Here is a 27292-nt window from a genome sequence, read left to right on the forward strand (position 1 = left end):
CTCTTTCCTTTTGGGAAAAATAAACACACTGCTTGGGCTTTCTTGTCTTACCAATTGTAAACATCCTACCATCCCTTTAAATCCAAACAACTCCTTCACTTATCTAAAAATAAAAATTTCCTTCTTATATGCTAAGACCTCATCCATGTTTACTCTTTAGCATTTCAAATGCCTTCTACACATAACTCCTTTTGATAATTTCAAGCTTTCAGTCTACCTGACACTAATTTAATTAAATCGAACAGACAGGACCATCTGCACTCACACCCATAAACCTACTTTACAATAAACTACAATTATATTATGAAAAATATATTATTTTCATGACACCACACCATCCCCATAAACCTTTATGTCATTCGTATTTAGAAATCTGTCGATCTCTGCTTTAAACATACTCAATGACTGAGCTTCCACATCCGTCTGGGGTAGAGAATTCAGAAGATTCACAACACTCCGAGTAAAAAAAAAATTCTTTTCATCTTGGTACTAAGTCACTTTCCGCTTATACTGAAAGTGTGTCCCCTGGTTCTAGACTCCTCAACCAGGGGAAACATCTTACCTGCATCTACCTTGTCCATCCCTTTAAGTGTTTTGTGGGTTTCAATGAGATCATCTCTCATTCATTGAAACTCTAGAGACTACAGGCCCAGTTTCCCCAATCTCTCTTCATAGGGCAGTTTCTTTGTGACTATTTTATATTGATGGCCACTGGTTATGTTCTTCCCAACAGGAGAAAATATTCTTCCTGCAATCATTCTATCAAAACCTTTCATAAAATTAAATACCTCTATTAGGTCACCTCTCAGCTTTCTTATCTCATGAGAAAAGACACCCTGTCTGTCATCATTTCCTGATAAGTTTGCCCTTGAGATTCTAGTATTACCCCTGGAAATCTTCTCTGCACCCTCTCCCGAGCCTATCTATCCTTTTTATAACATGATATGTAGAACTGCATGCGGAAAAGTGAGACCTAAACAAGGTTCGATTCAGGTTTAACATAACTTCCTTATTTTTTAATTCTATCATTCTAGAAATAAAGCCTGCTGCTTGGTATGCTTTTTTATTACTTTTCTAACCTGTGATGTAACTTCTAGTGATTGGTGTATTTGTACTCCTTTGTTCCTCTGCCCTACCTAGACTTGCGACTTTCAAATAATAAGTGACCTCACTGTTCTTCTTACCAAAATGTATATGATCTCATATTTATCCATGTTGAAGTTCTTTTGACAACTATTTGCCCATTCTGCAAGCTAATTTTAATGCCTAAATATCAGGTCCCAACAATCCAAGCGGATAACATTCCAGCTGAAATGGGACAAGCCACAGGAAACCTCCATGCAGTGACCATCCCATTTGGAACATGAGGCAGAGATTTCTTACTTCCCATATTCCTGGAAGGTGCCTGTACCAGCAGGAAGCATCTCAGGTGCCCACCAGCCTGAGACCTAGAATCAGGGCACAGAGCCTGGGCTGGGCTGCAATCCCAGCACCTTCCCCATTCCCCGACCCTGCCCCAGGTAAGTTATAACTGATCATCCCTCTTAATGTGGTGGAAAAATGGTCATTAAAATTTCCAACACGCCCAAAGAGCACATTCAAAGCTCTCCACCTAAGTTAGGCCTTGTTTCATCAGATTAGCAGGCCTGCTTTCAACTGTAGATTGCCAGACTGGGATGAAGAAAATCACAACCAAGATGTTTCCTCCCTCAGGCCATTGTTAGAACTTGGACAGCCAGACAGTGTGGGATAAAACAAAGAAACTGTTATGATGTGGCAGATGAAGGGAAACTTGGTCATGCTATCACAACGGTTTTGCTATTTGTGTTTATTGCAAGAATATATGCGCACTGTATTCAGAAGTAATGAGTCCACTAAGACCTTTTAGAGATTTAAACAATTAAATTAAAATATTTATTCATAAAAGATTTCAAGCACATACATAAGACAACAATTACTTAATATTATAACAGCTCCTAAAATTCCTACTTAACCTGGCCCCCAGTTACACACCCCTTTTAAGACAACAGTCAAAAATAGATTTAGGTTAAAAAAAGAGTAAGGGCAGAAATTTTCGCTCAGCGGGTAGGTGCACACTCAACCCGCTCGAGTGTGAAATGATATGCGTTGATGTCAGCTGAGCGTGTCGACATCAACGTGTAGTTGCGCGATAGAGGCCTATTAAGGCCCTTGAATAATCTCTTAACTTTTTCGCTGCCTATCGAACCAAACGGTTGGTAGGCAGGCAAAAAGGCCAAGTGGTCTTTGCATTTTTTGGAAACCTCATCCACGGGCAGATAAATAAAATAATGCGATGGTCACATGAGGGGACATGTTTTATTATTGTTATTTTCTTCATTTTCATTTTTAAAAACGATTCATCTCCCCGAGCTCTGTGTCTTAGGGAGATTATGAAGTACTCACTCGCACGCATGTGTGAAGTTCACACTAAGCCCGCTTGCCCTCCTTCCATCCCAGCCACCCCCAGCACAGGCACTGCTGAGCATTCCTGCTTCCGTTTTACACTGGGCAGGCCTTAATTGGACCGCCAGCGTGAAATTGCAGTCCGGTCCCAATCGCGGGCAGGGGTTGGCTTCCCGACTGCTCCTGCCAAGCCTGCCCGCCAAGGGCAAAATTCTGCCCCAAGTTAACACTGTCAAGTACTCACTTGACAGTGGAATTCCAAATGGTTTTCTGCAACTTCAGTTACTGGACACAATAGGCTTGTGCACAAATGGCTGGAGGCTTCTTCAAGGCTGTTTCGCAAACTCCTATTAGATCTTACATGGCCCCTAACATAGCCTTTCATTCTCCTTTTTTTGTTTCTATGTCTTTAATATGTAAATTCCATTGTTGCATATGTCTTTGGAACTGCATCTTTCCCATAATATAAAAACTTTCATGTTGCCAATATTATCAATAACCTTTGGGAAAAATAAACACACTCCTTAGCCTTGCTTATCTGGCTAACAGGTTAACATCCCTTTGAAATCCAAACAATCCCTTCGCTTATCTGTCAGGAAGATATAATAATTCTCATAATATTATTGGAATTTATTGTAAAATGGAGTAATAGTGGGATGTGTCTAAGTCTCTATATGTGTCTGTGTAAGACTTAATTGAATTAGAGGCAGCTAGTCTGGGTGCTTTGATGTAAGAGAGGTTAGGTTTGAAATGTTAATTAAGTAAGCATGGCAAAGTTTAGAAATATAGGTGTCAAGGGAACGCTTGTATTTTAAAATAAACCAGACAAGATTGTTTTCAAAAGAGGGAGTGAAATGTGTCATCTAACAATGTGAAGTTTAGAAAGAGCATGTTTATTTTTCCCCAAGGATTACTGGTAAAACTTAGTGCTATGAGAGGTGTTTATTATCAGGAAGATAAATTCCAAAGTCATTGTGAAACAATGGGTATTTGCGTTCAAAGGGGAAAATATGTATAAAGGAGCCAAGGCTGTGTGTAAGGGTAGGCATTTTTAAGATCTTACAAATGTGAAAAAGTCTTCAGTATCAATGCATCAAGCTGCTGTCTTCAGGGACAGAAGTTAATAGAACTCATTTTGAATTTGACTGTTTAGGGTGTCATGAAGAGATATTAATCCAATAATGTTATTGGAAACTATTTTTAAACTGGACTCATAGTAGGGTCTGTGTCTATGTGTGTCTTAATTGGATTAAATCCAGATTGTCTGGGTGCTTTGATGTACAGTAGTTTTGAGATGTTAATTAGATAAACATGACGAGTAAAAGGTAAAATGAAATTTGCATTTGTTGAATAAATCATTCAAAAGAATGGGTGAAATCTTGCACCTAACTGGGAGACACCAAGCAATGTGTTTATGTTACTAATAAAATTGGTGAATGAAAGGATTATCATTAGGAGTGGTAAAAGTAAAACAACCTCGGTTGGAATTTTCCATGCCCACTGGCAGCGAGCGGGAAAAGGTGGTAGGCATGGATAAGATGGCATGATCTGGTTAACGACGGCAGGAAGGCAGGTCGTGATCGTCCGCTCAGTCTGCTGGCAGCGGGCTGCGTGTCGTGCCAATGGTCAGCGAGGAGCTCATCAGTACCTCATTAAAAGGCCATCCCGCCACGCTCTGGACCCCCACTGAATTGTCTGTCCACGTAGGCGGGAGAGGACGTCAATGTCATTCACAAGACACAGAGGTGACTTGGACTTGGGGGCCTTCACTTTGGGGGAACTTAGGTGAGTGAACATCATTCTCCACTGCTCACCAGGATCACATGTTGCTTTGCAGGCTTCAGGAGTGCCAGGGGGCATGGTTGAAGTGCCGCCCTGCCTTGGAGGTGACTGTTTTCAGGGGCTGTTGTCTGGGGGCAACTGCTGCCCTGCCAAGGAGGCAACTGTTTTCAGGGTGGCGGAGGGATGATGTCTGGAGGCAACTGCTGCCTAGCCCCAGAGGTGACAATGTTCGGGCTGGGGGGCATCTGGGGGCAGCTGCTGCCTGGCCACGGAGGTGCCTGTACTTGCGGTGCAGGGTGGGGTGATGTCTGGGCGCAGCTGCTGCCTGGCTCTGGAGGTGACTGTACTCGGGGTGGGGGTGTCCGAGGGCAACTGCTACTCTGGCATTGGATCCTGCACAAAAGGAACTGAGCTGGGGGCAGGTTAGGCGAGGGAAGTGGCCTCGCAGTATAAACTGACCATTCCTCTGCAACTGAGACAGTTCAGGTGCAGCACAGTGATATGGTTGGGGTCGGGCTCCTGGCATGCCCGCCCAAACAAGCAATGTGGAGGCACCAATGTGCCACCAAGCCCTCTAGGCCTTATGTCCCAACCCCCCAGCACAGGCTGGGAGTCTGTGACCACTTTATTGAACCAGGCAGCAGTTGGACTGCACAAGTTGTACAATATCCCTTGCCAACGCTGGCCATGTAGCAGTCACTGCTGTAGGCACTCACAGCCCCTTACAATCCCAGCATCCCTAGTTTGGACAGTTTTCCCCCATGTTGCAGATTGACAGGGCAGCCATGCAGCACACTCATCTGTGGCCATCCGAGGGGTGACCAGCACTCCCCGGGAAGTGTTAAGGGGCGGTCACACAGAGCCAGGAAAGGATACTAAGTGCATCCATGCTAACTGCGTCTTTCTCTCTCTCTCTTTCATGCTGCAGGAGGACCACGTGAGGATCATGGATGCTGGTGACCTAGCTGTATGCCTGATGACCTACAGAGAGTGAAGATGACAGACGATTGAGCGACTGAGGCTCTTGGTCTCGGAGAGGATGGAGCAGCAACCTCAGGAAGGGGCTGTGGGGCTCCCACACATGCTGCCCAGGAGCGATAGTGAGCCGTGGCGGCTCACCGTCCAGCGACACCCAGGGTCTATAGACACCGCCTGTCATTCCTGCAGATGACCAAGAACCAGTGTCGCCAAAGTCTGCGCATGTCTAGGAACCTGGTCGCTCATATCTGCCACTTACGGCAGGACTTGGCGCCAAGGGGACATGGAGGGCATCCACTGACCCTGGCTGTGAAAGTGACTGCAGCGCTCAATTTCTATGCCAGTGGCTCCTATCAGGGTTCCACAGGTGACCTCGGTGGGATTTCACAAGCTGCCACCCACAAATGCATTCATGCGGTCATGGATGCCATCTTCTTGAGGGCACACAACTTTGTACATTTTGCCTGGGACCAGGACAGCCAGAATGCAAGGGCCATTGGATTCATCCAGATTTCGGGATTCCCACAAGCGCAGGGTGCATTCGGCTGCACCCATGTGACATTCAAGTCTCCATCGCCACATACGGTGGACTACATCAACGGCAAGGGCTTCCACTCATTGAACATGCAGCTGGTATGCGACCACCAGGAGCACATCATGCAGGTGTGCACACGGTTTGCAGGGAGTGTGCATGACGCATTCATCCTCAGTCGCTCGCAAATCTCTAGTCTTTCAGGGTTCAGAGGCTGCGGGATGGCTCCTCGGGGACAAGGGCTACCTGCAGAAGCCGTGGCTGATGACACCTGTGCAGCGGCCTCAGACTGCAGGAGAGCAACGGTATAATAAAGCTCATGCTGCAGCTGGCAGCTTGGTGGAGTTGACCATTTGGATGCTGAAGATGCGGTTCTGGTGCCTGGACCGGTCTGGCGGTGCCTTGCAATAAAGTCCATAGAGGGTGACACGTATCATCGTCGTATGCCATGCCCTTTACGACCTGACATTTCAATGGGGAGATGACCTGGCTGAGGAGGAGATGGAGGAGCTGGAGGTCTCCTTGGATGATGAGGGTGGCAGCGGGGATGAGGGTGAGGAGATCCTCGGTGTTGACGATGATGGGGATGAGGCTCTTGCACTGGCTAGATGAGGCAGGCATGCTTGGCAGGACCCCATAGCTGCTCCTCCTCAAAGAGGATGACGATGACATACAGTAGGGTGTCCCCATTGTGCTTCACATCATAGTTGTGAACGTTTGACTCCAGTCCAGCTTAGAGCAGCACCAAAAGCCTCTGCGAGAAGGCTCCTGTCATGGAGATGCAGTGGAGGCCATATTAGTCATTCAATTGCAGGAGGATGATGACAACATGCAGTGAGGACACTCCATGAATCTTCATTGCCTCCATGAATGTCTGACTCCTGTCTGGCCGAGGGCAGCTCGTTTGCACTCCATGATCAGGGCCATCTCATAGACACACGGCCATGAAACTTTAGATGCATCCGACGCTGTGTCCGCTTTCACCACCTGAGCCCTTCAGGAGCTGCTGCACAGCATCAACAGGGCCAGGAAACTCCACCATCCAAAAAATGCTGGCTAAAGAGTACAAAAACAAGGAAGTTATGTTAGGTTGGCATAAAGACTGGTTCAGCCTTAACTGGAGTACTGTGTTCAGTTCTGGACACCACACTTTAGGAAGGATATAAAGGATTTAGAGAGGGTGCAGAAAAGATTCAAGAGAATGATTCCAGGGATGAGGAGCTTCAGTTATATAGATAGATTGGAGATGTTGTTACTGTTCTCTTGGAAGAAGAGAAGATTGAGAAATTTGACAGAGGTTTTCAAAATCATGAGGGATGTGGACAGAGTCGATAAGGAGAAACTGTTCCCGTTGGTGGAAGGATCGAGATCAAGGAGGCACAGGTTTGAGGTAATTACCAAAAGAAGCAAAAGCAACATAAGAACAATCTATTTCATTCAGTGAGTGATTAAGATCTGGAATCCAGTGCCTGAAAATGTGGTGGAGGCAGGCTCAATCAAGGCATTAAAGAGGTAATTAGATTTGATCTGAAAAGAAAAAATATGCAGGACTATGTGGAGAAGGTGGTGAGAGGCTCTAGGTAAATTGTTCTTTCCGAGAGCCAGCACAGGCATGACAGAACCAATGGTCTTCTTCGGTGCTGTAACCATTCTATGATTCTCTGAAACTTAACTGGGCCAGCCATGTAAATTCTGTGGCTTCAAGGTCAGATCAGAATGGTGCGTGACTTGAATTCTGCAGTGAGCAACTCATCTCCTGACTCCCCAAAGCCCATCTACCATTTACAAAGCATAAGTCAGGAGTGTGATGGAATACTCTTTGCTTGCCTGGAGGAGTGCAACTCCAACAACACTTAAGAGCTCAACATCATCCAAGACAAAGCAGCTCACTTGATCAGCACCCCATCTTCTACATCAACATACACTGCCTCCACCACCGACGGACAGTGGCACCAGTGTGTATCATTTAAAGATGCAATGCAGCAATTCGTCAAGGTTCCTTCAACAGCACCTTCCAAACCTGCAATCTCTAGAAGGGCAAGATCAGCATATGCATAGGAACACCACCACCTGCAAGTTCCCTTTCAAGTTACGCATCATTTTGGCTTGGAAGTACATCACCATTCCTTTACAGACACTGAGTCAAAACCTGGAATTCCTTTCCTAACAGCACTGTAGGTGGGCCTACACCACATGGACTGCATTGGTTCAAGAAGACAGTTCACCATCATCATTGTCTCAAAAGGGGAGTTGCCATTTGGCAACCAAGATTGGACAATATGGGAAAGTAGTGCAAAGTAATCCATTTTACATGATTGTTCTAAACAACAGAAACTTGGCAACATATCATTTTCTCAAAAACTCATGTGCATATCCTTCTGGCAATTATAAAGATTTACACTTTTGTTTTCGTTCATATATGGTTTTAGCTGAAGTACAGGCAGGTTCCTCAGACTTTGCTCTAGCAGTTGTGATGCAATTGGCCAATGAACTCAGGGCTTATGAAGCCCTTGAGAGCTCTGTCAAAGACTACACCACCTGCATCTATGCAGGGCAGACTCGACCACTGATAGGTAGGGTAGACTTGGCCATTGCAAGAGAGGGGGCAGTTTGTCGGGCAGCAGCTAAGGGGAAGCAATAGGTGAGAAGAAGGAGCATTTTGAGTTCCCACTTTGATGTCCCTTTAATCCATCATTCCTTTCATGGGCCAGTACACTTCATTCCATCCACTCAGTTTGCTGTAGATCAATGATGTTATGTAAGGCCAAGTTTAAAATATCAGTCATCCTTTTGAACAGCAAAACTGTCTGCACAGACATGTTCTTTTAGGAACTCATTTGACTGCTACAATTGACGTTAGTTGGGATTGGCTAATCTATGCATGGAATAGATATCCTCAAAATATCAACTCACCCATCCTTGAGCTGGATTCCTTCATTTTCTCTGCAATTGGGGGTGGCAGTGGTGTAGTGGTATTGTTACTGGACTGGTGATCCAGAGATCCAGGGTAATGTCCAGGGTACCCAGGTTCAAATCCCACCACAGCAGATGGTGGAATTTTAATTCAATAACTATATGGAATTTTAAAAAAGTGTAATGATGACCATGAACCCATTGTTTTACTAATATTCTTTAAGGAAAGAAATCTGCTAGTATGGCCTACATGTGACCCCAGATCCACATTTGTGGTTGACTCTTAAAAAAAAAACACCCCCTGAACAAGGGTAATTAGGAATGGCCAATAAATGCTGGCTGAGCCAATGATGCCCATATCATCCCATGAACAAATTTTAAAAAATGACAGTGTGTGGGGAAGGCTGGCAGCAGATTGTCTGCTGCACATCAATGATTGTCCTTTTGAATCGATGTCTCCTGGGTTATAGCACCTGTATGGAGCTGAGCAGAGCTTGCAGTAGGCTGAGCCCTTCGATTCTCCACAGCTGTCATTGCCACTACTGTCTACAATTGCTCACTTGCGAACTGTACTTCACCAGGTGAGATTCCAAACACTCTCACTGGATCCACCAAAGCATGTAGTTTTGTGCTGGTGCAAGGTTGGAATGTGTCCTGTGGTAGCGTATCCTCAGGAGGAATCAGCTCCTCTCAGGGATCATCATCCAGAAAGTTCATGGACTGCTGTGGTACATGTGAAGATCCTGGAGAACAGAAGAGATGGATGTGAATTAGTACTGACACTACCAACATATTTCTACTTAGCCAAATTTAGATGATCCTATTTCACATGTTACTAAAATCAAGTCAACATGACTGTGTTTTTGTGAGATGTGGGTCAGATACTTTATTCTGTCACTTAGGTAGCTGTGAAGTTCCAATCTCACCATCTCCAAGGGTCAGGAATGCAGATATACCACCGCTCTCCATGACCTCTCCCTTTGATAATTGCAGCTACATTATGTGTTGTCCACTTCCGATTCTCTCCCTTGTGTTCTGTGCTTGTTTCTCCTGTAACGGGAAAGTCACAAACCTATGAATGTCTGGAACGTATGCATTCACCTGATGGATGCATTGCACTCAGTATGTGTGATGATCAGGCAGATAGTTTTGACATCGTGTAAGCACTGAGCTGAGTGACAATGATGAATAGATAAATGGAGAGATAAGGAAATGCACAGAAAGTGAATGACATGCACTTTGCAAAGTTAAGTGGATGTGATGAATGATTAGATGGAGTACACTAGGTATTGTTGGGAGTTAATGATGCCTCTGAGCACGTATGTTTCTTCTTACATGCCTCTAGGTGTAATTCTGTTTTCTCCTTTCACCTGCTTCTCTCCTCCTCCCAGAGTGGGATTTCTGAAAGGAACACCATCAAGAAATAATTGCAGTATCATTAGACCTTTAGCAGAATCTACAATATCAACTGGAGGCATTTTCAAGCCTTTCAAGGTCAAAAAACCCACAAGTTACAACAAGAGAAATGATAAATGATAAATAGCGTTTGACAAGCCACTTCAAGGCTTGTACTAGCCATGATTGAAAGGCAGGATTATGAAATGATGTTTAGATAAGGTAAGACAGGAAAGTAACAAAGTTATATTAGCATTGTAATGATGTCACTTAGGATATGGGTATCTAGCTGGATTTCATATAAGCTAAAGTTTATGGAGGCCACAGAATGAGTGAGTGGGCAACCACACCCTGTTTGACCCTGAGCACAATACTTTTTTCTCTCCACCAAAAAGACTGCCTACTTTCACTTCTATACTGTCATCACATCCATCATATGTCAGTCCATTAGCTGCTAAAAACCTAATTCATGCCTTTGTCACCTCCAGACTTGACTATCCTATATTCTCCTGGCTGACCTTATATCCTCCAGCTGCCCATACGCTATCCTGCACCAAGTCCCAGTCATCATCCATCAGCAATGTTTTTGCTTACCCTACATTGACTCCCAGTACCCCAATGCCTCCAATTTGACATGCTTACCTTTGTGTTTAACTAAACCCTTTATGGCTACAGTATTTATTATTCTGTAACTTCCTTCAGCCCTACAACTGCGTCTCAAACTCTCCATCTCTGACCTACAGTACACCCCTCCCTCACCTCATCCCACCTCTGGCAGCTGTGCCCCAAACTCTGGAGTTCCCTCCCTAAAACCCTACAATTCCTTTAAGTTCCACTTTAAAACCAACCAAAACTTTGGCCACATCCTTCCGAAAGTGCAATGCTCAGAATAAAAGTTGCTATCTTTACATATCTTCTCAAATAATATTTTGTGTTCAAAGTTTCTCTTAAAGTATAAGGAGGAATTAATGTCTTTAACACATTAAAGTAAATTTGCAATTTTCTATTCTTGGCCTTGTTTCCTGGAATTTCACGAGGTGCTCTCAATATTTTCTGTCCATTTCAACCGTCTATTATGGGTGAAAAGTAGTCAAAGTCAAATTTAGTTTCTCTACCTTAGCTCTACACGTACTTCTTCAGAATTACTGCCTTCAATGATGAATATGTTTCTCATGTCTTCATGCAGCATATTACATGCATAACCAATATTTACAGCCGTCTCTGTAAGAAAAAATATTTTTCCTATTTTATAACTTTTTTTATTGCTTTTGCACAATAATGGTCTAGGTTATCTGTGCTCTTATACCCATAGATAAAAATAGGAAGATTGTACCAAGGTATCTCATTAGTGTTTATGTAAAGGGACAGTTCTGGACTTATGGATATGGGCTGGGAAGTAGAGGACTGGTAAAACAGCAGTGGAAGGCGTCAGAAGGAGAACCCAACAGCTTTCTGTTGTCATAGCATATTATCAGTGGCAGGAACTTCAAGGGCACAGATACCAAATGTATCAACTAAGTGCCCGCTTCAGGGCCACCTCCCGACCAAATAGCATTTTACTGCTGTCAGGCAGGGCTGCCACCAGGAGGGGACACCTCCCAATGTGTTGCCATGGTTGGGGGGAGCTTTCTTTATGGCCGGTCCATGACCCACATAGGGGCTTCCTGGCAGCAATGGCCACCCCCATGGCAACATCCCCTCCCTGGCTGCAAGCACCTGCTTACCTAGCCCTTTACAGTAAGAAAATAAATTTAACTTGTCTTCATAGAGATGCCCTCTCCTTCATGCAGCCTCAGCAGTGGCAGACTTTAATGGTGGCGCTGCTGAGGCTGCAGCTTTGCTGGGCCTCTGATTGTGGTAGAATACCACCCATGTCCCACTGCCCACTTGCGCAGGATCACGTCCTGCTTTCAGTGCAGCAGCGGGACTTTTTAACCTTGTGAGAAAACTCAGCCTCATTTGTAGGGAATAAAGTTGGGCAGGTGGAAGCAGTGTCAGTGGGAGAACATAATTCCATTGGATTTAGAGTAGTTATGGAAAACAATAAAGATAGACCAAGAGTAAAAGCTTGAAAATTGAGGCAAGGCGCATTTTACTAAGCTGAGATGTGATTTGGCAAAAGTGGATTGGAAATAACGTAAAGGTAAATTGGTGTCACAGCATTGGGAGGCATTCAAAAAAGAGCTAAAGGGTTCAGTAGAAATATGTTCCCCTAAAGGAAAAGGGTGGGATTCACAAATCCAGACACCACCTGCATGTCAAAAAGCATCTAAAGTTGTGTAAGGCAAAAAGAAGAAAGCTTATGATAGATGGCAAGAGCTGAATACTGTAAAAAGCCTAGAGGCATATAGAAAGTGCAGGGGTAAAATTTAAAAGGTAATTAGGAAAGCAAAGAGAGGGAATGAAAAAAATTGGCAAGTAAAATTAAGGAAAGCCCAAAAATGTTTGGTAATTAAATAAAGGGCAAGAGGATAACAAAGTTAATAGTAGTGTTGATGAGAGATCAAAAAGGTAATTTATGTGTGGAGACGCAAGACACGGGCATGGTTCTTAATAAATATTTTGTGTTTATATTCATAAAAGAGAGGGACAAAACAGACACAGCAGTTAAGGAGGAGTGTGAAATATTGCATGAGATAAACATAATGAGGGAGGAAATATTAAGGTTTTAGCATCCTTCAAAGTGAATAAATTGCTAAGCCCAAGTAAAATGTATCCCAGGCTGCTAAGGGAAACAGGAAAAGAAATGATAGAGGCTCTGACCAGCATCTCTAACCAGTGCCTCTAGCTACAGGCATAGTGCCAATATATAGCTAACATTGTACCATTATTTAAAAAGGGAGGATGGTATATCCCAAGTAATTAAAGGCCAATCAGCCTAAGATTACAGGTGGGAAAATTATTCAAAGAAATCCTGAGAGAATGTACAAATCATTACTTTGAGAGGCACAGATTAATCAAAGACAGCATGGATTTGTTAAGGGAAGGTCTGAGTAACTAGATTGAATTTTTTGAGGAGGTAACAAGATGGGCCGATAAGGTTGGCACATTTGATAAAGCCAGCATGAATTTTAGCAAAGCTCTTGGTAAATTTACCACAAGATTAAAAGGCCATGAGTTCCAAAGGAAAGTGGCAAGTTAGATCCAAAAGTGTCTCAGTGGCAGGAAGCATTGAATTATGTTCAACAGGTATTTTTGCAGAGTGCGGAATCATCCCAGAAATCGGTCCGATATTGGGCAGGCAAAGTGGTATTCGACCCGCCAACGGCAATGGCAGCCTTTTCTGCCGTTTTTTGCGGTGCAATGTTTAAAAAATGCTGTTTCATGTTGGATCGCTAGCAAGGCGGGTTCTCGATTCCAGCCCCAAGGATACCATGGAAGAGGAATCGGCAGACACCAACATTGAAGACAGGTCACAGCGCTCACCCACGTCCTCCACCAGCATAGACACACACCTCAGTGGGACCTAGTTCTGGAGTATCCTTGAGGGTTACAATCTGGTGAGCAAATTACACTGTTTGATCCATTGCAGGTGGAGGCAGGGACTTCCCAGGTTGCTGACACTCGGAAGGCTGCTGGAGGGAAGAAATCTGCTATGTCCAAGCCTCTGGGCTTGGACATGCCTTAGTTGCTGCAGCTGCAAACGCACTGTCAGGAACAGCAGGAAGAGCTGGCCGCTGCACTCCTTAGATTGCAAAGCACAATAAAGGAGTCCATCCACCTTCAGTCTGAGGCAATAGCACCAGGCATGCCAACACACCAAGGTCAACACTGGTAGGATGGCGGTTTCCATGGAGACCTTATTCCAGGGCATTGGTCCTGCACTGCCTCAGGAGCTGCACTCCATTACTGAGGCATTTGCAGCATTCATCAGTGTCAATGCGAGAGGGTGGGTGGGGCATCTCAAGCTCACTCCAGCTGCCCCGTCTACTCAAGGAGTCAGCCAGGGACCCTTGGGCACCCATAAAGTGGAAGGTAAGCAGGTGCACACCCCGAGGCCATCCACCCAGGTGACTCTGGGAGTATCTGGCCCATCCGAATCCCCTCTTCCTGTGACCCCAGCAGCTCCAGCTCCATAGACTGAGGAGGGTGCCACTGCCATACAGCAGGACCCCCGAAAGCAGGCCAGGGCCCTCCAGGTCTTGGCCCTCCAGGGGACGCCGGCCACGGTCATCACAGACAACAGGGCATAGTAGTCAGCAGGCCGCTTCTACCTCTGCTATGGATATCCGGGGAGTATCAACACATAGTGGCAGGGTTAGGAAAGTCAAGCAGATTTCATTGCGCAACGTGTACATGGATGTTAATCACTTGTATTTAATGTTGACCATTGTAAGTACACTCTCAAGAATATCTCCTTGTCTATGGCTCCTTGTTACGTCGAGCAGTGCTTGTGTCTGTCGGATGTGAAATCTTGGATCCTGCACAAAACGAAGGCTACTGTCACAGTCCAGGACCGCTCCCCCATGCAGAATGTAACCTTTTGAGCACAGTGATTGTCTGGCTTCAAAGTCACTGTCTATATTAGTGATGCATGCACCTCCATGTGGCTTGTGTTTGCTGCAAGAATCTCGTCCTAAGTATCAGTGGGTTCCATAATGTTCCCTATGTGCTCTTAGCACCTTTGAGGCGGGGCTGCCCCCCCATCTCGACACCTTTCCTGACAGGTGAAGGTATGGTGGCGAAGGGAACAGGTGATGAAGACTGCCAAAGGATTGTGTTGTCTTAAAGTCCACATGGCTGCTGTTTCTCAGCAGCATCTCGATGATATGAGACTCTTCACAGAGCGTATGTGCGCTGCCCTCAGCCAGACAGGTGTCAGATGTTCCCAGATGCAATGTGAAGTTCTCAGGAGTGCCTTCACTGTATCTTGTCATCATCCTCCTGGAATCTTGTGGCAATGAGGGCCTCACAATTACACCTGCTTTTTGTGGCCAGTGCAATAGCCTCATTGCCTCCACCCTCACCTTCCAGGACCCCATCACGCTTATCCCTTTGACTTCCTTCTCATCGGAGGAGATGTGGAGCTCTTGCTTCTCCTCGTCATCTAGGTCCTCCCCACTTTGCATCACGAGGTTGTGTAGCGTGCAGCAAGCCACTATGATGCCAGAGACCTGCATAGGTTAGGCTTGTATCCACTGGAATTTAGAAGAGTAAGAGGCGACTTAATTGAAACCTTTAAGATCCTGAGGGGTCTTGACAGGATGGATGTGGAGAGGATGTTTCCTTTTGTGGGAGAATCTAGAACTCGGGGTCACTATTTAAAATTATGGGGGAAGCGCTCATTTAAGACAGAGATAAGGAGAAATGTTGCCTCTCAGAGGGTTGAGAGTTTTTGGAACTCTCTTATTCAAAAGGCTGGGGAAGCAGAGACTTTGGACAGAATTTTCCATGCCCGCTAGTGGTGGCGTGATAGGTGGTGTGAGTGGACAATATGGTGAGATCGATTTCACAACAGTGGGAAGGCAGGTCACAATTAGCCGCTCAGCCCGCCGACAGTGGGCCACGTTTCCCGCCATGGGTCATCGGGAACTTTGTTGTAACATATCAGCATATCATTATCAGGCCATCCTGCCAAGCTCTTGCACCCCCGCTGGATCATCCATCTTCATCAGTAGGAAAGCACGCCAATGTGTTTCACAACAGCAGAGGTAATGTGCACTTGGCGGCCTGCGTTTTGGGTGAACTGAAGGCGAGTGCACAGCAATGTTCTGCAGAGCTTGCCAGGGTCGCCTGTTGCTTTGCAGGCTTCAGGGGCACTGGAGGCGGGGGTCAGGGTTAAGTGCAGGGGGGGATTCAGGGGCAAGTGCAGCCCTGCCTCTAGATGACTTTTGAGGGTGAGGGAGAAGGGGCAGGAGCAAGTGCAGCCTTGCCATTGAGGTGACTTGTGAGGAAGGGCAAGTGCAGCTCTGCCTCTGAGGCAACTGGTGGCAAGGAGTGATGGGCAAGGGCAGCCCTGCCATTGAGTACAATGCACAAGCATTTGGGGGGCGGGGGGGATAGCGGAGATGGTAGGGTGGGTGAGGGAAGTGGCCACACATTCAGGAAACTAGTAGAAAGTGACCACTCCTCTGCAACTGAAACAGTTCAGGCGCAGCCACGTTGATATGATTGGAGTCAGGCTTCTAGCTTATCTGCCCACTCAAGCCATGCAGAGGAATCAAAGTGCCACCAAGTTCTGCAAAGTAAAACGTTGTTTTACCCACCCACTACTGCACTTAGTGCAAATTTGGAAAAATCTGCCCTTTGAATATTTTTTAGGCAGAGCTAGGTAGATCCTTCAGTAACATAGGGGGAAAGGTAATCAGAGGTAGGCAGGAATGTGGGGTTGAGGTTACATTCAGGACAGCCATGATCTTATTGAATGCAGGGCAGGCTCGAGGGGCCGAGTGGCCTACTCCTGCTCCTAATTCGTATGTTCATATGTAGCCTCTGGGGAATGTACTGCAGTGCTCCACCAGATCAGCCCAGGCATTGGAACCTCATTTTCAGGACACCAGTGGTGTGCTCAACCAAACTCCTTGTTGCGGTATGAGGCTCCCTGTACTTTCTCTCACCAGGCATCTGAGACCGCCACATGGGCATCATCAGCCATGTCCTTTGTGGGTATCCCTTGTCCCCGAGGAGCCAACCCTGCATCCTGCGTGGTCCATGGAAGATGTCAGGGATCTGAGACCTGCTGAGAATGTAGAAGTTGTGGATGCTTCTGGGATGTCTTGCACACACCTGCATGATCTGTTTGTTATGGTTGCAGACCAGCTGAACTTTGACAAGAGTGGAAGCCTTTACGGTTCACATTCTGGACTGCTTGTTGCCAAGTAGATTTAAGAGCCGTGTGGGTGCAGTTGATGGCACGCTGCACCTGTGGGAATCTGGAAACCTGAGCAAGTCCCAGCGCTCTTGCTTCCTGGCTTACCTGATCCCTGTCAAAATTGACAAAGCTGTGTACCTTGACAAAAAGGGTGCCTGTGACCTTCTGGATACATTTGTGGGCGGAGGCTTGCAAGATCCCGCAAAGGTCCCCAATGAAGTCCTGGAAGGAGCCACTGCCATAGAAATTGAGTGTGGCAGTAACTTTAACTGCCAATGGCAGTAGATGCCCTCTGATTCCCTGTGGTGCCAAATTCTGTAGAAGGTGGCATATGTGCTTGATTAGTTCCCTTGACATGTGCAGGTGTCAGCAACACTGCTTCTCGCTCATTGGCAGGTAGCACATGCACTGTCTGTAGACCCTGGATTTAGCGATGCGCCTAGGAGCGATGGATCTGTGGGGGACATCCTCTGTGTGCGGAGGAGGCCATACCGTCCCTTGGTCTTCAAGGTTCTGCTCCTCCCTTTGTTGAGCCAGGCGCCTCCTTCAGATTTTTCTCTCCTGCCTATAAGCAATCAGGCAAACAGAGAGATCACCAGACTCCATGTTCCTGATAGTCCCTTCACTGCAGTATCAAACAGAGAGGCACAAGGGTCTACAACTGTCCCCTAAGGACCACTCTTGGTCAAGTCATTGACCGCGGCTGCCTCTCAAGGTCCCTTAACACATGCCGGAGAGTCCAGGCCACCACATGGATGCCCAGTGTTCAGTATGCATGATGGCTTACCATGCCCACACCCAATACCAACCCACACACAGTGTGGCAGCAGTTTTGGCAACTCAACTGCATCCTGAACTCTCTTTTCTTTACCTGGACTCTAAGAGTTCTCAATTTGATTGTACCATGAGGATGAATTTTCAATGTTAGCTGAAACATAATGCAAGGGACTAGGAATGCACCCTTTGTCAGTGTTTGGCCACCTTTCCAACAGGATCCTCAAGCTTGTCCAGTTGCATAACATTTTTGCTGCGCTATAGCACTCATTCGAGTTTGAAGTATGTGTGTGAGGGGTGGACAGTAGAGGAGCAATCATTGGCACTGTAAGGAATTAGTGCTGCTTGAGAGGGCACATTTTCTTGACTAGGCTGACTCCAAGCATGTCAATTGAGCTCAAGCTAAACATTCTCAGCTGTACGCTCAACATGTTTTGCCATTAGCCTGGCTATTTTCTTCCGCTCTCTTACCCAGCTTGTGATTCTGCTCAAACTTTAGTCAATGCTGCCATAACCCCATGCCCCGCTTTGCACTGTTGCCCTTTCCCCAAGATTTCCTTCTCCCTCTTCCCCTTTTGCACTGTTGCAGTTGCCCCAGCACCACAAGCCAGTCACAAAGGAGCCACTGCGGACACTTGCTTGTGCCACTCCTGAATCCGTGGAACTGCTGGGATCATCATGAGCGCTGCGCAAAATTGTGTGCACTCAACGCTGAGATCTCCTTGAAGTTGAGGTCGCCAGGTTTACGCCTTTTAAAGGTAGTTGTGAAATCACGCTGATGTGAGATTTAAATTTGACGCGGGGAGTGGAGCTGGTGGCACAGTGGCATGGTCATTGGACCAGAACATCCAGCGACCTGAAGACCTGGGTTCAAATCCCACCGCTGCAGATGGTGAAATTTGAATTCAACAAAAAATATCTGTAATTAAAAGCCTGATGATGACCACGAACCCATTGACAATGTCACACAAGATGGGACATGTTAATAATAAACACATAAAATTTATTAAATGTTTAAAAAACGGACATGAAACTTCATCCCGCCAGTGGATGAAGTTTCACGAATAATCAGAAGACTGCTGGGGCTCCTGGCCTGCCTGCCAGCCTTAAGCTTGGATGGGCAGGTCTTTAATTATCTTAATAAGCCTGTCACTGGCCTCAATTGTTCCATGTGACCTGGCGACCACTGACCTTGAAGCAGTACCAACAGGAAGTAAGTTAAGATACAGAAGTCATGTGGCTGGCAGACAGAGAGTTGCAAAGCAAAGGAGAGCTGTAGACAGAAGGTAATCAGCACACAGATGCAAACACAAAGAGAAAATTGGCAGAGACAGAAAAAGGAACATATTTCAGGTGAGGAGAAGTCAGCAAAGCTCTCTAAAAAAGGTCAATTTTCTGTTTTTCAGTAAGGAAAAAAGTAGAGTTTGAAAAGCTTTTGAGGAAGTGATTTACAAGCATGTTAAAAGGGACTGAATCCTAAAAGGCAGTGTGGATAGCTCAAGCATGCATAAAGAGCTGAGAGTTTGTATCAGAGGACCACATCATGAACTGGGTATTGATGGTTGGTCGGTTGAAAAGGAACTCTGGAAAGCCATTGGGGCTGATGTGACCGGAGTGAGACAGGGATCATAGACATGTGTCTTGTTGATGCTAACTATATCTGGAGACCTCTGATGGAATATGGCTGCCAGGGAATGTTTCTTTGAGGGCCAAATCAATTGAGTTAGAAAGACTGTGGGATTGCATGTGGTGCCACATATGGTTGGGGAGTAATGTGGGTGCTTTTGATTGCGTAAGATGTATCTTTAGTGATTCAACTATATAAAGCAAAATTTACTTTTTTTATTTGAAGTCATTATTTGCCTGTTAATTCATGTTTAATTTGCATTGGTTCTGCATTTGTGTTAAAGTAAAAGTTAAGAAAGTGGAATCTTCTTGTTAATTTCTTCAGTTGGAGTCATTTGGTAAATTTTGTTATTGTGGTTTATAGTTTCCCCAAGGGGATTGTAACAGGATAGAGGTCAGTTGGAGGAACACCAATCACCAACATTTTTTCTCCTGATCAGAAAATCATAAAGCAGCAGACAAAATTATGTCTTGCATTGACAACAAGGAAAATCTAGTTCAGTTCCTCTATAAAGATTCTGCATGTCTGCAAGAAAGATCATTGATGACATGGACATTGTTGGGCATGCTCCATCAGAATGACAGCAAAACAGATCTGGGTGTGGCACCAATCCCAGCACTGTTTTCCAACCAAGAAGAAGCTAACACACGACTACTGCTTCACAGTGCACTGGCAATCAGTTCCAGTGAGCATGTCATCATAAATAGTCTAGATATTCATGTCTTTGTACTGTACTTGGCAATCAGCAAGGGCATTGATGCTAAGCTCTACTTTCACAAAGGAAAAGGAAACAACACGGGTACAATTGATGTTCATTGCATTTGATCACTTTGGAAGAGATGTGTGTGTGGATCTCACTGGGTTTCACTGTTTTTCCAGATGTCATTCAGTGAGGGCTCTGTGTGGAATGGGGAAGGTGAAATCAGTGAATATCTTAATTGTCAACAAAGAGCACTGTGCAATAATTTTAGCAATTCAATGGTAACATTCAATTTTCAGACTTGGGGATGTGCAGTTTTCCTTCAGTTACATCTTTTAAACATATTTTCACTGATTGTAGGTAACTTCCAGAAGGGGACTACAGAATTCAAAATCTAGACAAGAAAACAGGCTTCAGCTCACGACTGCCACAGGTCACAGCTCTTCAAGTAGATATCCAAGTATTTTTAAGTATGGTGAAAGTTTCTGCCTCTATTATCCTTTCAGGTACTGAGTTCCAGGTCCCTACCACCTTCTGGGTGAAAGCATTTTTGCTCATCTCTCCTCTAATCCTTCTACTAATTACTTTCAATATTTAGTCTGGCTTTTGACCCCTCTGCTAAGGAAAATAGGTCATCCCTATTTACAAAGGATATATAGAGTATCTGGCATAGAAACAGGCCATTCGGCCCAACCAGTCCTTGCTGCCATTTATGCTCCACGAAGCCTCCTCCCATCTTCCCTCATCTAAATCTTACCCTCGTACCCGCCTAATTCCATCTCCCCCCATATGCTGTCTAGCATCCCCTTAAATGCATCTATACCTTTAACCACTTTCTGTGGTAAGGAATTCCCACATTCTCACCACTCTTCGAGTAAGGAAGTGTTTTCTGAAATACCTAGTGAATTTCTTGGTGGCTATCTTATAGTGATGGCCTTTTCTCCACAAGAGGATACATTCTTTCTGTATCCTCTCTAATAAAATCTTTCATAATTTAAATACATCAATTAGGTCATGGCTCAGCCATTTTTCAAGAGAAAACCAATACAGCTTGTCAATCCTTTCCTATGATACCCATGCATTTCTGGTATCATCCTTGTTCATTTTCTCTTCACCCTCTCGAATGCCACTATATCCTTTATGATATGGTGACCAGAACTGCATATAAATTCGAAACTACGGTCTAACCATGATTCTATACATGTTTAGCATAACTTCCCTACTTTTCCAATCTATTCTTCTTGAAATAAAGCCGAATGCTTGATTTGCATTTTTAAAATGGCCTTGCTCACCTGTGGCGCAACTTTAGTGAATGATGTATTTGTGCTTCATTATCCCTTTGTTCCTCTATCCCACCTAGACTTGCACTTCCACTCCATCTCAGCCTCTCAATTTTATGCACCTCAATCAAGTCACCCTTCACCTCTGTTCCAAGGAAACATTACCTGCAGGGTTTGACAAGGTTAATCACATTCTCCTCCTCTAACACCTCCCCTCCATTGTCCAGCTTTGTAGGACTGCCCCCTCTTTGTCTCATTCCTCTTTAGCCAATCATAGACAAAAACAATCACCTGCAACGGCTTCGATTCTCATGCTTGCACTGTTACCTCTAGTGTTCCCGAAGGATCTATCCTCAGTCCCCTCCTCTACATGCTGCCCCTTGGTGACATCATCCAAAAGTATGAGGTCAGGCTCCACATGTATGCGGATCACATCCACCTCACCATCTCTCTCGATTCCTCCACTGCCTCTAATTTTACATGCTGGTTGTCCAACATCCAGTACTGGATGAGAATTTTTTTGTGTTTTATTCATTAATGGGATGTGGGCATCATTAGCAAGGTCAGCATTTATTGCTTATCCCAAAAAGCTCTTAACTTGCTAGGTCAATTAAGAATTAATCACAACGCTATGGGTTTGTAATCACATGTAGGCAAGACCAAGTGAAGATAGTAGCCTTCCTTCTTTAAAGGACAATAAAAATGAACTAGACGGATTTTCACAACAATATGGTCGTTACAAGGCCACTATTACAAATATCTGCTTTTTAATTCCAGATTTATTTATTAGTTGAATTTAAATCCCTCAGCTGCTGAGGTGGGATTTGAATTAATATCTCCAGGTCATTAGTACAGGCCTCTCAATTACTAGTATAGGAACAGAGCCATTATGCTACTGTTCCTCCAATTGAAGAATTGAAATACTGAACCTATTAGACAGAATTTTAACTGCCAAGAGACGATGGGTTTGGATGCAGGTGGGCGGCGGGTGTGGTTAAGTGGCCAGTGTTATGTATCAAAATCTTCTCAGTGCCCAGATTGGGCTGGGATAAATAATCACGTTTCAACTATTCCCCACTGCTGGGTAATCTTGAATGTCTTTTTCATGACTATCATTTAACTCACCTTCCGGGGAGTAGGGGGGGCCAGACCTGTGAGAGACATCTCTACTGAGGCAGTGAATAAATAGAGGGCGAAGCTCAGGGCCTTCACTCACCTTCCGGGAGCGGAAACAGCTGGAGCTGTGAGGGACATCTCTACTTGGGCAGTGGCTAAATAGAGGGCAAGGCTCGGGGTCTTTACTCACTTTCTGGGAGTGGAGATAGACAAGAAGGGAAAGGAGGTGGAGTTGAGCTGATAATAGGGGATGGGATCAGTGCATTAGTAAGAGAGGATCTCAGATGGGAAGTACAATGTGTGGAATTTGTTTGGGTGGAGTTAAGAGACAGCAAAGGGCAGCAGGTATTGGTTGGAGTTGTTTATAGGCCACCAAATATTAATGGTGATGTGGCATGATATTAATAGGAGATGAGAAGAGCATGTAGCATGGTCAATACAGTAATCATGGGTGACTTCAATCTGCATATAGACTGGGTAAACCAATTGAGCACTAATGCTGTGGAAGATGGGTTTCTGCAGTTTGTTAGGGATTGTTTTTTAGAGCAGTATGTTGAGCAGCCAACTAGAGGACAGGCTATTTTAGATCACAGTTAAGTAATGAGAAAGGGCAAATTCATAATCTTGTTGTAGAAGAACCTTTAGGGATGAGTGACCACAATAAGATAGAATTTTACATTATGTTTGAAAGTGAGGTAATTCACTCTGATGCAAGGGTGTTAAAGTTGAATAAAGGAAAGTATGAAGGCATGAGGGACAAATTGGCTGAGGTGGATTGGGAAAATACATTAAAAGGTATGACTGTATAAAGGCAATGGATAGTCTTCAAAGAATTATTACATAGCTTACAGCACCCATACATTCCTTCAAGGTGCAAAAACCCTAAAAAGTCATTCAACTTGGCTACAAAGGAAGTTAAGGATTATAAAGTTGCCAGAAGTAGTAGTAAACCTGAGGATTGGGAGGTTTTTAGAATACAACAAAGGAAGGCCAAGAAACTGGTAAAGGGAGAATATAATATGAACACAATCTAGCAAAAACCATAAAAATTGACTGTAATAGCTTCTATAGGTACATAAAAAGGAAGTGTTTGGCTGAGACAAATGTGGGTCCATTACAGGCAGAGTCAGGAGGATTCATAATGGGGAATTGAGAAATGACAGAGAAGCTAAATGATTATTTTGTGTCTGTTTTCACTGAGGAAGTTACAGGAAATCTCCCAGATTTAGGGATCCAAAGAACTAGGGAGAATGAGGGGTTGAAGGAAATGAGTATAAGTAAGAAGGTTGTATTGGAGAAATTAATGGGACTGAAAGTTGATAAGTCCCCAGGACCTGATATTCTGCATCCCATAGTGTTGAAAGAGGTTGCTATAGAGATAGTGGATGCATTGGTGATCATTTTCCAAAATTGCATGTTCACAATATATATCAATGATTTGGATGTGGGGACCAAATGTAATATTTCCAAGGTTTGCAAATGATTCCATAAGTCACTGAAGGCTAACATGCAGGTGCAGCAAGCAATTAGGAAGACTAATGGAATGTTAGCCTTTATTGCAAGAAGATGTGAGTACAAGAATAGTGAATTCTTGCTTCAATTGTATAGAAGCTTTGTTAGACCGCACCTGGAGTACCATGCGTAGTTGTGGGGTAGAGTGGGTAAAAGGCATTGAAGTGTTCGATCAGACACTATCGTATTGAATGGTGGAGCAGGCTTGATGGGTTGAATGGCCTTCTCCTGTGTTCCTAACAGGTCCATAATAAGTTAAACTGACTTTATCCTCTTTACATAAACGTTCATTCAATTGTTTTGGATAGGTATGTATCTTCAGAGCAAGCGACAAAGGGACAAATAGTCTGTCAAAACTTTTGACCTAGATTTACCACTTTTTATTTGGTTCTATTTGTTAGAGTAATCAATTGACCACATAATCATAGATAGATCATTATATTGGAATATTGAAAAATATCCAGATGATAAACTTTGCTAGCAAAACTAGATAAAGAAGAATACACAATACCATCATCCAAAAAAATGTGAAAATCACCAGAAATCAAAATACTTTCCAAATATAATCCTAGCCATTTTTATCTAAGAGTAACAAATCATAAAATTTGTTTACCTTGTTTGTCACCTGTTAGGACCCATATCTTGATGTTTGCTTTTGACAGTGTTCGAATTGTCTGTGGAACACCATCTTGGAGTTTATCTTCAACTGCCGTAGCTCCTAACAACTACAAAAAGGAAAACTATGATTTAAAAAAGGGAAATAAGCTTTCCTAAATCCTTCTCATGTAACTTTTATTTTTTCTTTCATCTTTTACTTTTGTTACACCAAGGTATATTTTTGTTACACAAGGGTATCAATGGTTATGTCACCAAGGCGGGGAGAAGAATTAAGATACAGATCAGAAATGATCTAACTGACTGGTGCAAATCAGACTCAAGAAGCTAAGTGGCATATTCCTGTTCCCAGGTCTCCATGTTGCTCTAAACCTACATCTCTTTATTTTATATTTGTTTTCTTGTCTCTGTCTGCTGTGGCCTCGCCTTTTGTCAATGAAATAATTTTGTACGTAACCTTCTAAAATATAACAAAGGCACAAAAAGACAAAGGCACAAAAATTACTCCTATAAAACCAAATATGGGAATTACAAGCAACATAAATTTAAAACATTACTGGAAGAATATAGTAGGTGCACTAGTATTTGAAAAAGAAGCTAATGTTTTGGGTTGAAACCCTTTATCAGGCTTCTCTGTATTCAAAATACAATTTTATCCCTTCCCTTTTCAGATGCTGGTGGACATATTTAGTCCTTACGGTGTTATGATCCTTGACCACACTCCCAAGTTTTTGGTACGATCTGGATGGAAACCAATAATGTTTTGTTTAAAATAGACAAGATTTGAGATTCAAGACACTTGCTAAGGGAATAAATCCACAGGCTTCCAAGGGTTTTGAACAAACAAAATAAACTTCACCAAACAAGGTAAGAAAGATAAAACAATTTCCAGTATATATCTTACACCCTAACATTCAGGGTTAATATGGGGTACAGGTGAAGTAACAGGCAATCTGTGATCGAACATATCACACTGCACAATAAATAAATAAATAAATAGAGGATGCGATCAAGACAGATTCCATAGATTTCTCAACAACCTACCCAGGCATCAATGTGAGTCAACTAATCTTGTTAAAACTCAGTCTCTCTCATAAGGAAATCCAGTCTTCCCCTTTGAAGAGCCCGTCTTGGAATTCTCTACAAAAGTTGCTCCAACTCGGACGACCTCAACTATGGCTCACCACACATGATTTCAATCTCATCTCCCGAGACTCTATTCCCTTGGATTCCCGAATTGGTACTCCAGCGCCAACTCACAAGCACAACTTCAGTTCTTAGGCCATGCTGAGTAGGATACTACTGCTCCATAGGGGTCCCTTTGCCCCAAGGGCCCATAGCACAGTATCACTAACCTTCTGCCTTTTTCCCCTGAACCCTCTTTGATGGGCAGGACTTCTCCCGAGCCCTCACCATTTAAAGTCTGCCAACGGCAGCTGTTCTTCTGCTTGGAGCCTCTTTCTCTCCTCTCTTTTTTTTAATTGGGACCTCTCCTGGTCCACCATCTGGGAATTCCTTTGGGGCCTCTCCCTGATCCCTGTCTGGGATGCTTCTTAATTATGGCGCTCCACTCCCAGTCATATGATTGCGGTTTTGTGCCATTATTCTTTCTACACAGGCACACTGAGCCCATCCTCTGCCCGAAGGATCACAAAGGTGCTGATTTGTGCATGTGCCACACGCTCCTAGCCCACACATGTGTGAAACTGCCGAGGCCTGCCAGGACATGGACATTTCCACCTCCGCTCTTGATTTCTGAACAACAGATCTAAGTTTTTTGCACTAAACTTTGACTGAAAAGAGAGACAAGGGGAATCTGGCTGGCAAGGTCAGCTGGGCATCCCTGGATTTTCATTCACTGAAATTGCAGATTACCATCTACCATTGTCATGATCCCTGTAGGGGAAATGTAAACCAAAATAACCAAATTTACCATACAAGAACCAAATGAAGAAATTACCAACAAGATTCCACTTTCTGGGTAGAATCGTCCCAGATTTGCACTACATGCAGTAGTGGGTGGGAAAAAGAATATTTTACCCACCAGCCACAATGGCGGCTTTTCACACCGTTTCATCCCAATCCTACCTCATTAATCATGCATTCCTGGGAAATGCGCCATTTTGGAGGCGGGTGGGCTCTCATTCACCCTCCATGCCATCACCCCACCACTTACTCATGCTGGGCGCCATACTTAAAGTTCAGCCGCGCACACACCTCTCAGTGCTTCCAGCCTAGGACTGCTGCACAGAAGACATGAACCTGAAAGGCAAGAAGACTGCAGCCCCCTGATTCAGTGACGTGTCCCTCGAGTGCCTTTTGGGCGGCGTGGAGGTCCACCGTGATGTCCTCTACCCCCACTCTTAGCGAACACAGAAAGCAAGGTCACCCAAGATCCAGCATGGGAAGTGGTGGCAGGAGTGGTCAGCGGCAACACCTTGCAGAAGAGGACAGCCACCCAGTGCCAAAAGAGGATGAATGATCTCCTCCGCTCACTCTTCTCATCACACATAACTCACACACTCACAAACCCATCACTCATCCACAGGGATATCAGTCACTGCCAGTTCAAGGGACATCAACATTCACTCTCTCACACACACCTTCATTGTCCTCACCCCATCCATGGCACCATCACCACTCACACATGCCAGGCATCCTTATCATCCGGCCTGGCAGGTGTCCTGCTTACACTCTCTCTATTTGTATTCATGCAGGACAAGCTGGCACACAAGAGGGAGAGGTCACAGACTGGCGGAGGAATGCCCGCCATCAAGATTCTAACAGACTTTGAAAATAGAGTCGTACAGCTGGCTAGCAAATTCTGGACCAT

The 27292-nt window shown here is 44.5% G+C and overlaps 1 protein-coding gene across 1 annotated transcript in view; it reads right to left on the reverse strand.

Moving 5' to 3' along the window:
• The window catches only part of atp8b5b (ATPase phospholipid transporting 8B5b), a 306737-nt gene that overhangs the window by 89332 nt on the left and 190113 nt on the right, over positions 1–27292 (reverse strand). The window contains exons 18-19 of the mRNA XM_041183329.1: positions 24458–24569; positions 11140–11245 (exon numbers count right to left, since the gene is read on the reverse strand). Coding sequence (XP_041039263.1) covers positions 11140–11245; positions 24458–24569 — 218 coding nt within the window. The remainder of the gene's footprint in view (positions 1–11139; positions 11246–24457; positions 24570–27292) is intronic.

Source organism: Carcharodon carcharias, chromosome 1 (assembly GCF_017639515.1).
Source record: "Carcharodon carcharias isolate sCarCar2 chromosome 1, sCarCar2.pri, whole genome shotgun sequence".
In the NCBI taxonomy this organism is placed as follows: domain Eukaryota; kingdom Metazoa; phylum Chordata; class Chondrichthyes; order Lamniformes; family Lamnidae; genus Carcharodon; species Carcharodon carcharias.